The sequence below is a fragment of the Podarcis liolepis genome (assembly GCF_965112155.1).
Source record: "Podarcis liolepis genome assembly, chromosome: 13".
Taxonomy (NCBI): domain Eukaryota; kingdom Metazoa; phylum Chordata; class Lepidosauria; order Squamata; family Lacertidae; genus Podarcis; species Podarcis liolepis.
In genome coordinates this window covers 33,980,582-33,994,256 of record NC_139573.1, presented here as the reverse complement: position 1 = coordinate 33,994,256, position 13,675 = coordinate 33,980,582, and the positions used below count along the sequence as shown (strand labels likewise).

Here is a 13,675-nt window from a genome sequence, read left to right as displayed (position 1 = left end):
TAGGCCATGAAGGGCTTTAAAGGTCAAAAGCAGCACCTTAAATCTGACCCTGTACACCACCGGGAGCCAGTGCAGCTAATGCAGAGGGTTGCCCATAGCTAGTTAATTAACTTTGAAATCATAAATGTGAATTTCTCATTTTGGAACTAGGCGTCTCTTGGTGTTCCCACAGCATTGTAGCAATTAGCAAGGCACTGTGGCTCGAATGAGTAAAGTCAGCCAGCTCCCTCCTGCACATTTGTAAGCAGATCACAGGAGATAAATTCCAGTAAGGTCTGAATCCTTCATCTCCCTTTTAGGAACCAAGCCCTGGGCCCAAGGAGGTCCCCATCTATCTATAGCTAGTATCCCAAGCAGTAAAACCAAGGTAGCACTTCTTCTTCTTTTTTGTTTTGTTGTTTTAAAAAGGGTGGGCTAAGGCTCAAATTAATGTTGGAGTAGATAACCCTTGGGGTCCCTTCCAACTCTACAGTTCCATGTTTCTATGTTCATTGGCCTGGAAGCCTTCCCTTCTAATACCAAGATTAGAAGGAGCAGACTGTAGGTTCTTGGTTGTGAAGAAAAGGCGCTTGAAGCATATGCAGAGTGGCATTCATCTTCATTATTAATTTGTATCATGGATGGCCAATGTAGTGCTATCCAACTGATGCTAAACTCCAACTTCCATCTGCCCCAGCCAGCATGGCTAATGGTCAGGAACGATGGGAGTTATAGTTCAACATCTGGAGGGCTGCGTGTTGGCTATCCCTGACTCATATGTTGCAGGGTCAAGATTCCTATTCAAAACTGTCTCAAATAAAGCTCTGCTTCAAGGTCATCTTGAACTTCCCCTTTATTTTAGAATATTGGACCCAAATTGCAGTGACTTGATGGGGAGGGGTAATAGTAGCAGGGGTCCCCTGCATATTCTAATTCACATGCTTGTGCGGCTGCAAATCCAGTGCTGAAAGGACGATCTGCAGTCAGAACAGTTCAAATAGAGCTTGTTGTTTTTTCTTGCCGTTTTTACTTTTGGCAAGAGGTGGCGCGTGGAGAATAGGGGTGCAGGATTCGTGTCCAGGCCTTGATAGGAAGAAGCATCTCTCCCGCGTCTCAGATGGCTGCCCACATCTCGATCCGCAGCTGCCGCCCCGCAACCCTGAGCTTAATGAGCCTGCAGTAGGCACAGCACTCAACCTCTCTCCCCCCCTTTTTTTCCCTTTCCCCCTAATCACCACCCTGAAATTCCAGGCTGCTGGCAGGCACAGCAAAAATTACTTCCTCCATTTAAAAAAAAAAAAAAGGCCAGGCGCCTGCCAAGAGAAACTCGGAATGGAGCAGAAGGCAGGGAGACTTGGGGAGCCTTAATGATGCTCCGCCAGAAATCCTGCCGGCAGCAGGGAAAGAAAGAAAAGAAACAAGCCAAGAGAGATGTTTGCAACTCCAAGCCTTGACCCGGCTAACAGCTTGCAGCTCCAAGGGTGTTAATCCCCACTCCCCAGTCTCTCAGCAGAGGAAAGAGCAAGAGTTTGGAGGAGCCAGAAAGCAAGAGACAACCCTGCAACAAAACAGAGGGAGGCACTCTCCTCTGGGGGCAAATTTTGGGGCTCCCGTTAAAGGTGGAAGGTAGAGCAGTCTGGCCAGCAACTTCTCCAGTGCAAACCCCACTGAATTGAGAGAGAATAGTTTTGAGTATGTGCAGGATATATTTTTTTGCCTCCCTAAATTGCCAACCAGCATGGTTGGATTTGGAGTAAGCCCACGTCGAAAGTGCGATAGGCACAATCTGTGCTGAAGTGATCCAGGGAGCCTTGAGAAGGAGAAGGAAAAGCCAGCACTTGAGCTAAGATCTTGTTAAGAATCAAGGAACCTCCAGGCCAAGTTAGTCCCTTACAGGAACTAAATGGATCTCTGCACAGCAGGGAGGCTAAACCAGCTTTAACCTAAAAATAAAGCCTGCAGATGTTGATATTGCTCTGGCACTCCTGCAGAGAACCATTTCCTTTAACACATTCAACCCTGCACATTTGTACTACACCATTTCTAAAGGCAAAGGGCGGCTGCACTTATTACTACAATCCCTGCCTTTTAATCCTGGCTGTATTGAGACTAGACACATTAAATGGAATTCATCCCAACTCTCATCAGCCCCAGCCAGCATGGCCAGTGATCAGGGATGATGGGAGTTGTAGTCAAACAGTTGGAGTACCACAGGTTCCCCACACCTACTACGCAGACTTAAAAGGCACTCAGTATGCTCAGAGGGTTTCTTGTTCAATGTTTTAGCATTACATTCCTAGCTTTGGTCCTCCTGTTGCAAACATGCCAGAGGCTCAGCGCTGCTGAATCTCCCCTCAAGGTCTCATTTAAATTCTTGGTTTGTGAAGCAACAGGCACCAGGGCTCACTTTTACCTTGTCTAAGGTTTGTTAGGGACTGGCTGCCATTTCACCATGGGGAAGGAAAAGGTGTTCTACATACCCAGGACTCTCTAGCCAGCTCACAGTTGTAGAGTGAAAGTATCAGAGAATGAGAATCTAGTGAATGCTAAGATAAATGTTACATTGGTAGATCAAATCAAGATCTACCTAGCCTAGCTGTCTGTCTCTAAACAGTGGCTAGCCAGCTGACTTTGGAAACTCTCAAGCAGGATGCAGAAGAGATCACCATTCCTCACTTGCCCTCAGCAGCTGGTAGTCAGATATGCTGACCCTGAACATGAGAGGTGCCATTCAGCAATCACAGCTCATAGCTATACACACATAAATTAGTATACTCCCATTTTGAACACATGTGGGTTCCCTCTTCATGCTGTGAGCACCTTGTTTCCTATGCCAAGTAGGTAACACCCGCCCCAACTCAGGATAGGAGCCATTCAACTGCACAGAATGAGGTGGTAAGAGTTCTGAACTGTACTACTTCAGACTGCAGGTGGAGGGGGCTGGGGGAAAAATACTCCCCCACTTAGAAATTAAGACTTCCTGCATGGAGAAAGCTAGCATGTCAATAACTTAAGTGCAGGCCTCTCCTGGCAGTGTTTCTGTTCTTCTTCCAAGGAGTTGCGTTGGTTGTTTTTGCATGGAGAAACAATGGGAAATGAGCATCATCAGCACCTATAAACTGAAGTGCATCTCTAGACTCTGCCACCTCATTCTGCTATGTGCCTGGAAGCCAAAAAGCCATCAACACATTCTACAACATGTCCGCTACTGATTGCACAAACTTTTGTTTGTCCTGAATCTGTAGGGCAATATAGATACTGAAAGTGTCTTTGGCCTGAACCTGGGCATAAAATGAAGCCCTGCCTAACTTGCACTGGTTCCCTACTGGTTGTCTCATCATCTCTCTCCAAATACACTCGAGAAGAGAGAGAGCACCATGCGGAAAGGGGAGGGAAGACTTGTGTTGAGTTTTCAGGAGGGTGGGAAATCAAATCTCCGAACAGCTCCGAATGACTGTCTGGAAGCTTCGAAAGCTGAGCTGGCAAGGGCAGGTGGTTGCACAGCTGCGCCATTTGGATCATGCGCTCTCATCAATATTCATGAGGCAGCCCGGCCAATCAGGAGAGTAGCTGTCATTAGTGAGCATCTGGCTAGTGAGGAGAGGTTTATTCTGTTTTTGTTTTTTGAAGTGAACTTCTTTTGACATTTTGAGAATTTTCCTCTGTAGGTTTCAAAGTCCTCTTTGCCCACCCTCCACCTGCGCATTTGGCTTGATCCCTTTTGCGGCGCACCAGGCCCAAAAGCCCCCTGCAATGTAAAGCCATAACTAAGGAGAGGCAGAGGAGATGTGAAATTTGGGGGCGGTGGTGAAGGGCCTCCAGAGGTATCGCATCTCAATTTTTTAAAGTAATAATGAGTGCCTAGTCTGATATAGCCTCAGCTGCATGACTACTTCCTACAGTGCTCCACTAACTTAAGACTCTAACAGAAGACAGCAAGACTTGTGTCAGAAGTACTTGTGTCAGAAGTAGCACACCAGCAACCCCCTTGCACATGACCTTGGGTTCTTTTGGCACCAGAAGGGCATGAAAAGGAGCCATGCTGCAGCAGCAACTATGCAGTTGAAATAACGTAGAGGGACTTACAGTGGCACCTTGGATTACATACGCTTCAGGTTACGTACGCTTCAGGTTACAGACTCCGCTAACCCAGAAATAGTACCTCGGGTTAAGAACTTTGCTTCAGGATGAGAACAGAAATTGTGCTCTGGTGGCGCGGTGGCAGCAGGAGGCCCCATTAGCTAAAGTGGTGCTTCAGTTTCAAGAACAGTTTCAGGTTAAGAACGGACCTCCGGAACGAATTAAGTACTTAACCTGAGGTACCACTGTAAATAGATACATAGTACATAAAAAGGAGCCATGCTGCAGCAGCAACTATGAAGCTGAAATAATATAGAGGAACTTAAATAGATACATATCACTGTACCTAAATGCTCAAAGCACTTCATGTACATGATCTCATTAATCCTTAGCATCCCTAGTAAGGAAGACCAGCATTATTATCCCTATGTTACAGGCAGAGAGGCAAGGCCAGTGAATAATACCATCTCTTAAATCTACTCTGTGAGTTCTTGACCAAGCTGAAATTTGAACTGGGGGACTTCTGTCTCTTAACTACTATGCTGTGCAGCTATGAATCCTCAAGTTGAAATAGACTAGAAGTCCATTTGGGTGTAAATCCCTACAAAACAAAGTCATGTATCCAGCAACAGCCCAAACACCAACACCAACATAATCCAAAATATCACGTGCCACAAGCAGAGGCCAAGGCTGTGACAGAAAACAGCTTACTAAGCAAATTATGGTTGGTTGGGGCTGATGGGAATTGGAATTCAACAACATCTGGACAGCCACAGATCCCCGAAAGCTGCTACAAGATTTTTAAAAATCCCAGATTCATGACCTATCCCACTTGCCAGTAAAACCTTTTCCTACCTCCAGACATATCAGTCTTTCAACCGAGGAAACATATCCATGCCAAGTGAAAACTAATTGACAGATCACCCCATCACCAAAACACTCTCCTGTTTGCCCCGATATCATAACAGACCTTCCCTGTTTTTGTATTCAGGGCTGCCCATTTTTTATGCCTTTAGTGAAAGGTTAACCAAAACCTTACCAGGGACACTGGAATCTCCCATGTCTCCTAAATAATAATAATATTTAACCTGGATTGGCTCTAACTCCTCCTATTATAACATGCCCCTAGCCAAGCACCTGAACTATCCACTGGCAATCCATGCATAATATGATAGGTGCTACGAGTGTGGGATGAGGTTAGCAGAGGTTATTCACGAGGGAACTGCATTTTGCACAATGTTTTACCTTTGCCTCAGATTAAAGCCCTGCTTGTAAGAGAAAATGTTAAATCAAACATTCTCAGGTTGGGTAAAAAGCAAAGCACTGTTAATGGACATCGCCTGGAAATGTTATCCTTTTTTATTTTTGCAAGTATACACATTTCTGAAAATTCACATATACAGTATCTTAGAGGATGTTCTCTCTGTGCACCTGTTGCAGCAAGGGATCTCCTTCTCTGTACTGCAATCTGTGGCTGTTGGAGAGTGTGCATGAATGAAACAAAATCCCTTCCTGCTTCATCAGTACTCAAGGGAGCAGACTCTGATAAAATGGGACAGACAGATGCCACGGACCACCCTCACATGGATGCTCCCATGATCTCTGTGCTATAAGATCCTGCAAGAGGACGTGCCCTTCTACCACCACTTGTGAAGAGGGCCTTGCAGTTTACATCCTAAGGTCAAAATGACTAGAAAGTCAACAACCGGAGAGATGTATATCTGAACTTGGCCTGTCTGTTGATGGATGTAATAGGATATTCCATTATTACTTTCTATACACACCATTCTATATACACCACCAGAACTTGAAAGAGAGGACACTTGCTTCTTTTGCTCTTCTGCACCCTCCTCAGTTCCACATCTAAAAAGAAAATATGTCATAACTGGGTGGCAGACTGGGGAGTGGGAGAATGAACGATTAAAAGCAACGCATGACCAGAGCTTTTCAGGTGATAGCAGTTCTACTTGCATGTTTGTTTTACTGAGTTATTTGGAGAGAAAGAGGTCTGAAAAAAAAGGTCAAAGCAATTTAACTGAGGAGTTTCTCTGCCATTTCAAAACTCAAAGCCCACAGACTGAATCTGCAAGTTACAGCAGAAAGCACCCAGACACCAGAGTTGATGTTGGAGGGCAAGAAACTTCCTAACTTTCATTAAAAAGGGTTTTCGGGGAAGTGTATGGGTATCACCAGAAGCCTAATTTCATGGTACACCAAACTTTGGGAGGTAATGGAGACAGAGGAGAAGAAACAGCAAAAAAGAAAAAGTAAGAAATGTTTCACGCGGGCCTCCCAGCCTATTTAAGCCCATTTCTTTTAGCTCTGCATTATCTTCTACCCAAAGAAGAATGGGCAAGTCAGGGGATCTCTATAAGATCTCTGGTCCACTGTCTGTGCAAAGACAATTGGAAGGAAATTATCTAATACCCTCACAAAGATACACAGTGGTGGGGCTATGGAGGGGTCATCTTATTTCTAGAGCAGATGATGGGTTGCATGCATCAAACACACAAGAGCATTACAGAATAACTTCCTCATTTCCCCCTCTATGTTCTTAATGCTCGCACCCTCTAACCAGAAGAATCAGCTCTGGTGCTAATGAGCTGGCAAGGGTGCCCAGCCACTCATCCCAGCTGCATGCAGCTCCACCAGGGAAACCCAGATGTGGGCTTGGCATCCACAGCCAGCAGGTGGGCTCTCTGGCTCTCTGTAACAAAGGAAAGTCCAACCCCAGGCGAACTGTTTTTGACACGCCTACAGGGTAACCAAAGACAGCTGGGCCTCTGCGAGAAACACTATCAGCGATGGAGAGGAGGAGGGAGAGAAAGGGAACGCAGCCAAAACAAATCCGAGCAGCTTCCTGCGTAGGATTGTTTGCCAAAATCTACAGAAGGTGGGATAAGAAGTGATAGGCTGACATGCCCTTGCTGGAAGCCAGCTCATTTTCTACAAGGCAGGATCAGGCTGCAAAAACAGGAGCTACATCATATAATTTACAGCTACTGCAGTATTCCTAGGCGTGAGCTTCAGCTTCTCGGGCCTTGGTCCAGGCTGGTCGCCCACTCAGGTCACCAGTTACAGCATAGGAGTTGGACCCTGGAGTTTTGACAGGCAATGCAAGTTCCAGGAAAGGGCTAGAGATGAGCTCCAAGCACATCCTGGACAGAGCCCTTTTCCTTCCTGTTCTCACTGTTCCTTGACAAGGTCAGCTGATGCTACGGAGTCAACGGGCAGTGGCTCCTCTTCCTCAGAATCCGGGCTCTCCAACTGGCTGTCTTCCATGCTGATGTCACACCAGTGAGGGTGAGATTCCACAGAGCTTTTGGAAAAGAGGGTTGGGTTTCAAAACAAGGAGGTAAGAGAAAAGGAGGGTTGGGTTTCAAGAAAAAGGGGAAGGCAGAGAAGAGAGATAATACTTTGTTGGAAATCTTTGGTTCCTTCACAGAACTATACATCCCAGAGTTCCTTGGTTTGGAATCAGACCAAACACATTTACACCTACACTGCCAATCTATCGTTTAAGACAGAGGTGGGCAGATGGCACATCAGGATCTCCTGGGAGAGCTCTAGGTGATTTGAAGTAGGTCAGCAAGCGTTTTTGGCTTCCAATTGTTTAACAATGGCAACAACCAGATAACTCCCATCCACCACCCCAGTTATTAAGAAAGCTGGAAAGAGGGCACAAGAAATTGTGTGTGTGTGTGTGTGTCCCCGTGTCCCCTGTTCTGGTACTGAAAACAAATTTCTGACGACAGATTAATTTAATTCCAATGGGGGTTTTTTGTACCTGACTGATTGGTAGATCTTGGGGTTCTAGTAAAAACCAAAACAGATCCTGCAAGCATGACCTCTGCCCACCCCTGCTCTGAGAAATATGGTTAGGATTGCCCCATTCCCCCCATGCACACAGTTGCTTAGAGAGACAAAGCACCACACTTTCAAATGGCACACCCAGGAATTCTGTGTGATATGGAAGAATGCTGCAGTTCATCTCTTGGGAAGTATGGTGTAGCTGTTTTGACTGGTCAAGAACCATAGCCAGTCTAAGACCAAAGCACCACTGTGAATTCAGGAAGAGCGGGAGATGGAAGAACAGCATACAATTGTAGATGAGCAGGAAAATACTGTGGAAAATACTGTATTCAGTAACTTAAGCCTCACTAAACACACACACACACACACACACACATATTATAACAAATTCAACAAAACTATATCTGAAAGGGGGAAAAGCTTTCAAGACCAGAATTTAGTTCACTCCCCTTTGGCTCAAAACCATAACCATTTTTTTAAGATTACAGGAAATGTTGAAATCCAACTATTGAAAAAGCCTGTATTGTGGTGGTTAATTGCTTGGTGATGTCTAAGCCTTGCCCGCTTGATTAAAGAGGAGGCTGGTGGCACTTGATTGAGGAGGAGGTGCAAAGCATGGTGTTCATGGAAACTCTGGCAATCCTCTACTTTTTCCACCCTGTCTCTGGGAAAGAGAAGAGACAGGAGCAGAGCTCATACACAGCTGATTTCCCATTCAAATACTGATCTCCTCCTCCAATCCAGCTCTCTTTCCCCCAGATAGGAACCGTTTTCATTCTGGATTCACTTCAGAGTTTTCAGCATCTAGTACAAACTGCACCAACACACCCAGTTCCGATTACCTGCTGCTGAAGTCCCCTTTGGCCAGCAGAGCGGAATGGCTGTCCTCCTCCTGCACCCAACCACAGTTCGACATGGCGTAATGGAGAATGGCATCTGTGACGCTCAGAGAGCCCCGACCCTGAACGCAAGCTTCAATCTCTGGTATAGAGAGCTGGCTCTGGAGGAAGAGGTGCAGCTGGCTATCCGAAAGGAGCACAACATTCTGTACCACCCTTGAAAGGAAAACGGAAGGTGGTAAGTACCAAACCAAGGGGACAGCAAACAGTGCCTGGTAAACCATGCTTTCTGTACAAGAGAGCCTTCCCTAGGACTGCTTCCCAGATCAAGCAGCCCTTCCTGCCCTTCTCTTCCACATAGCCAAGTCTTAGCTTTCGGCAGGCTAGCTAAGTGAGTGAGAGATAAGCCAAATGCACACAAACCTCTGCCCTACTTGGAGAGTTAGACATGCCAGCTCTGTGGTGCTGTCTTTCAGTATGTGGAAAATACAACATAGCAGTTATGTGTTGTGTTTCTCCTGGCCTCTACAAAGATGGTGTGCAGATGTAATCATTCAACCTGAGTATTCTCCAGGTGTCTCAAGCAATTTGTTGGAAATAACAGTTTGAGAAACATTATATTTTTTAAGAATAGTTATACCTTACATTTCCAATTAAAAAAAACCTGCCACAATACCCATTACTACTTTAAAACATGTTGGAAGTCACTTTGGGTATTGTCTCCAAGTTTTAAAGGGCCATGAGATATACAGGAAATTGCCTTATACCAAGTCTGACCAATGGTTCAGTACTGTCCACTGACAATGGCTCTCCTGCGTTCAGGTAGGAGTCTTTCCCAGGCCGACCTGGAAATAAACAGGATCTGAATCTAAGACCTGCTGCATGTGAAGCATGTACTCAACCACTGAGCTATTGCGCTTCCCCTGACAGCAAAATAGAGCACCTTCCTTGCAGTGGGGATCAGCCAAGTGGAGGAAGGGAGGTGTTGCCCTCCCTCTGCTCACTCTGGGCTAACAGCTGCTCACTCCAACTACATTTCTAAGTCAGTCTCCACAAGTGAGAGCCGGGATAGCAAAGTGAATGTATTGGACTAGGAGAAGACCTTCCACCGTAAAGTCCTCTGGGTAACCCTAGGCCAAGGCACCCGTCTCTCTCTGGCCTAGGCTACCTTACAGAAAGCTTTCAAAGATAAAGCAGGGTGACCTCACCTTACACCCAAAGATTCTTAACAGGAGGACAGGATAAGAATTAAAAAAGAAGTGCAACTGAAGCTAAACGCACTTATCCCAGGCCAGAAGGGGAAAAGAAAGGGGCAGATTATGGGGAATGGAACACATTAATGTAACTGTTCATGGGAACGTTCTTTCTTATGGAGAAGCCCAACATATACCCACATTTCTGCAAAATGTATGACAGCATCCAAGCACATAACTCTGCCCTCCCCCACCTTCGTTCCTACTTTCTACTCACTTCTCCAGGAACTGCTGAAGCCCTTGCCTCCGCTTCTCAATGAATTCATCAGAGCTGCCTGCAAAGAAGGTGGACTTCCCTGGAAGTTCTGGGACAGGCCTGAAAGATTGGGGAGGGGGCGTAAGAACGAATCACAAGACAGAGAAACCAGTAGGAGAACACTTCAATCTCCCAGGACATTCTATACAAGATCTCAAAGTAGCTGTTTTACTACAAAGGAATTTCAGAAATAGACTGGAAAGAGAAGCTGCTGAATTACAACTCATTACCAAACTTAAAACCATGGAGAGACCTGGCCTGAACAAAGACATTGGATTCTTATCTCATTATACATGACAAAGCCATTTCTCACCTTCTCACCCCTTGCTTTCTCCTGTAAGACCTATTGCAGTCGTTAAGAGTCGTCAACAGGCTCATCTTAGCTATCTGCCAATCACCCATTCCCACCACCCTCCTGAGTAATACCCCTCCCCACCTTCTCACTATATAGAAGGATCTGGCAACTTCTGTTTCAGTGTATCTGAAGAAGTGTGCTTGCACACGAAAGCTCATACCAAGAACTAACTTAGTTGGTCTTTAAGGTGCTACTGGAAGGAATTTTTTTGTTTTGACTATGGCAGACCAACACGGCTACCTATCTGTAACTATATTCCAAGAGTTTGTTGTGCACTATTGAAAAGAGATCCCTCTGGAAACTACTAGCTCTACCAGCTACCTCCTGCATTTTGCTCTTGTCAGGAATGAAAATGACTTCCAGCAAACTCTCACACGACTCCTTTGATTTTGGCAATGAAACTGGCAAAAGCACATTAGTGAAATGCACATCTTCCACAAGCCTGACAGGAGCTGTTAGCGCATGACGGATCCCCTTACGAAAAACTCAGCATTTCTGCAAGGTGAAGCTGATGTCTTTGAATGGTCCTCAGCACTAAATTATCAAGCTGGGTTTACAGAAAAGTTATGTAGGTTCCAGGATGCTAGATCAGTATCAGAGCAGATGCTAGATCAGTATCAGAGCTGGGCTCACTTGCAAGTGAGTAGATGTAACATGAACTTTGCAAAAGGTAAATTGCAAGCCTCTTCTAAGTTCTAACAAAAGAAATTGACATATAAAGCAGCCTTATTCAGAAGGTAGCTATTGCTCCTTCTTGCCAGTAACATCTCTGACTGGCAGCAGCTCTCCAAAGGTGTCAGGCAGGGGATCCTTTTCCCAGTACTGTTACTCAGATCACTTTTAACTTAAGACGTCAGGGAATGAACATGGGATCCTCTGCATGCAAAGCATGTGCTCTCCCAATGAGCCACTCTTTGTTAGGCACATTTTAAAGGCTTCCATTCAAACAAATGCATTTAGAACCCTCAGCTAGTTTTATTTTCAACAGAGCTATATTGGGGCATAGGCCCTGCCTATCCTGGTGATGTTTTGTGGGTACAGCAGGCTTTGAAAAGATTGCCATTTCACACTTACACCAAGCCGGCGTTTTTCTGCAGCCGTTTCTTCAGCCACACGAACTCACGGTATCGTCTGCGTACACAGGATGTCTTGGCTGTAAAGGCTTTGCTGTTGGTCTGCATGATGAGAAGAGAGAGTGTTGCTCTGAGATTTCCTGACCGCCCTCCCGCCCCCACTTTCATTTTCTTATCTCAGGCTCTTTTTCCAAGCTGTCTCCCTCTGCTGGCCATTTTGTTAAAGCAGCACTAGCATTATACTGTAGACACTTTGTGCCATGAAAACTGGAAATGCAAACTTTTAATCATTATGATGGCTGAACTAAAGATTTAATTGACCAACAGGTGAGGCTGTGTCAGCAAAGAGCATGCTTGCCATTTGATTTTTTTGGTATTAAAAGAATGGCCTTTTTCTCTATAATGTCCTTTAACTATTAGCAACAGATTTGTTTGTCTTACATTTCCTTCTGCCTCTCAGAGAGGTACCTACAACTGAGCCCTCGGAAATGTGACTATTATTATTATTATTATTATTATTATTATTATTATTACTTGATCAGCCAAGGCAGGCAGTGGGATGAGAGCCCAAATAAAAATTGCCTTAGGGGAAATCAGACCAAAGATTCATCTAGCCTAGCAGTTGTCAGTCAGATGCTGCAGGAAAAGGTAACATGAAGGGTGCATTGTGCTAGCCATCCCTTATTTATCTACATGATCTGGTGGTCCAGCCTCTAAACCAGCAGGTAAGGTCCCCAAGGTAGTTGACTCCCAGCCATCCTCCACATAATCCTCTAATCCAGAGATGGCTAGCTTCTGTTTTCTCAGAGGTCACTCTGTTATAGCCTCAAGACTAGCACAATCCCTGGATTAGGGTTGTATCTTAATGGCAGAACATCTGCTTTCTACATAGAAGGTTTGAGATTCAATCCAAGGCATCTCCAAGCAGAGGCAGGGAGAACCCTGTCTGAAACCTCGGAAGGCTTCTGCTGCATGCCAATGGAGACAATAGTGAGCTGTGTGGACCAATATAAGGTGCCAATGGAAAGTACCCATGACTCCTAGAAGTCTCTTTCAGACTTCTTCACACTGCAGCCTGGAGAAGGTAAGAAGCAGCAAGATTTTCTCCTGCTGTTTCTTTCATTCTCTGAACTCCATCACAAGCAAGAGAAAATGTATCTTTCTTCCCTCTGTGCCTGCTAATGAGCTCTCTTGGAGTCTTGTCTCACTTGTGCAGAGCTTTGGAAAAGGTAAGAAACAAATAGCAGGAGAATTCCTGCTGTCTCTTGCCTTCTGCCTGCCCGTGATGCAAAGTTGACTTCTCTTCCAAATTCTGTGCAGTTGCCAGAGGGACTGGAATACAGGCAGTTTACTCTCACTTACACAGCAGTTTGAAGAAGTAGCAGAGATGGCCATTTCAGCACCAGGCGAAGATGGCTTTGTTAGAAGAAGAATTTGTTTTACAAATGTTTTCTACATGAGGTGACAAGCCATATTTCCAGTCACTTTAGCTGTTGCTCTTTGGACCCCTTCCAGCTCCAGCTTTGCCATACTTACATGGAGGAATATTTTGTAGTCCACATAAGAGTTCCAGGAGCCCTCGTTCTGGACACGAGGATCTTGGACACGCACAGTGGTCAGCTCCTGGGCAAGAGGATAGAGGGGGTGTGGAAACACATTCAAAAGTCTCCAGTCCCAATACTCCTCCCCACGGCCTCCCATCCCATACCTTAAGAGGAATAATGACTCCTAGCCTGAAGAACATCATCTACAAACAGAAACTGTTTAAGCAGATAGAAAACTGTTTAAGCAGATAGAAAAAGAAGCCTTGCTAGATCACACCAAAAGTACATCTACTTCAGCACCTTTTTTCAATGATGGCCAACCAGAGGCACCCAGGAAGTTGAAAAGCACAGGATGGAAGCAACCACATTCCTTTCTTTGTTGCCCGCAACTGATATTGTCTTGGAACATGGAGGTAAGGATACCTTCAAGTACCAGGTGATGTGGATGAAGGCTAATAGATGTTAAAAGACCTGTCCTCTGTC

General features: G+C 45.3%; 2 protein-coding genes across 2 annotated transcripts in view; one reads left to right on the top strand and one right to left on the bottom strand.

Moving 5' to 3' along the window:
* The window catches only part of SKAP1 (src kinase associated phosphoprotein 1), a 353,915-nt gene that overhangs the window by 335,606 nt on the left and 4,634 nt on the right, over window positions 1–13,675 (top strand). The gene's annotated exons all lie outside the window — the stretch shown is intronic.
* SNX11 (sorting nexin 11) lies at window positions 5,396–13,380 on the bottom strand. Its single transcript, XM_083470288.1, has 5 exons — window positions 13,185–13,380; window positions 11,650–11,750; window positions 10,182–10,280; window positions 8,715–8,927; window positions 5,396–7,378 (listed from the first exon to the last, which is right to left on the bottom strand). The coding sequence occupies exons 1-5, from the start codon at window positions 13,347–13,349 to the stop codon at window positions 7,246–7,248; spliced, it is 711 nt and encodes a 236-aa protein (XP_083326414.1). The 5' UTR covers window positions 13,350–13,380; the 3' UTR covers window positions 5,396–7,245.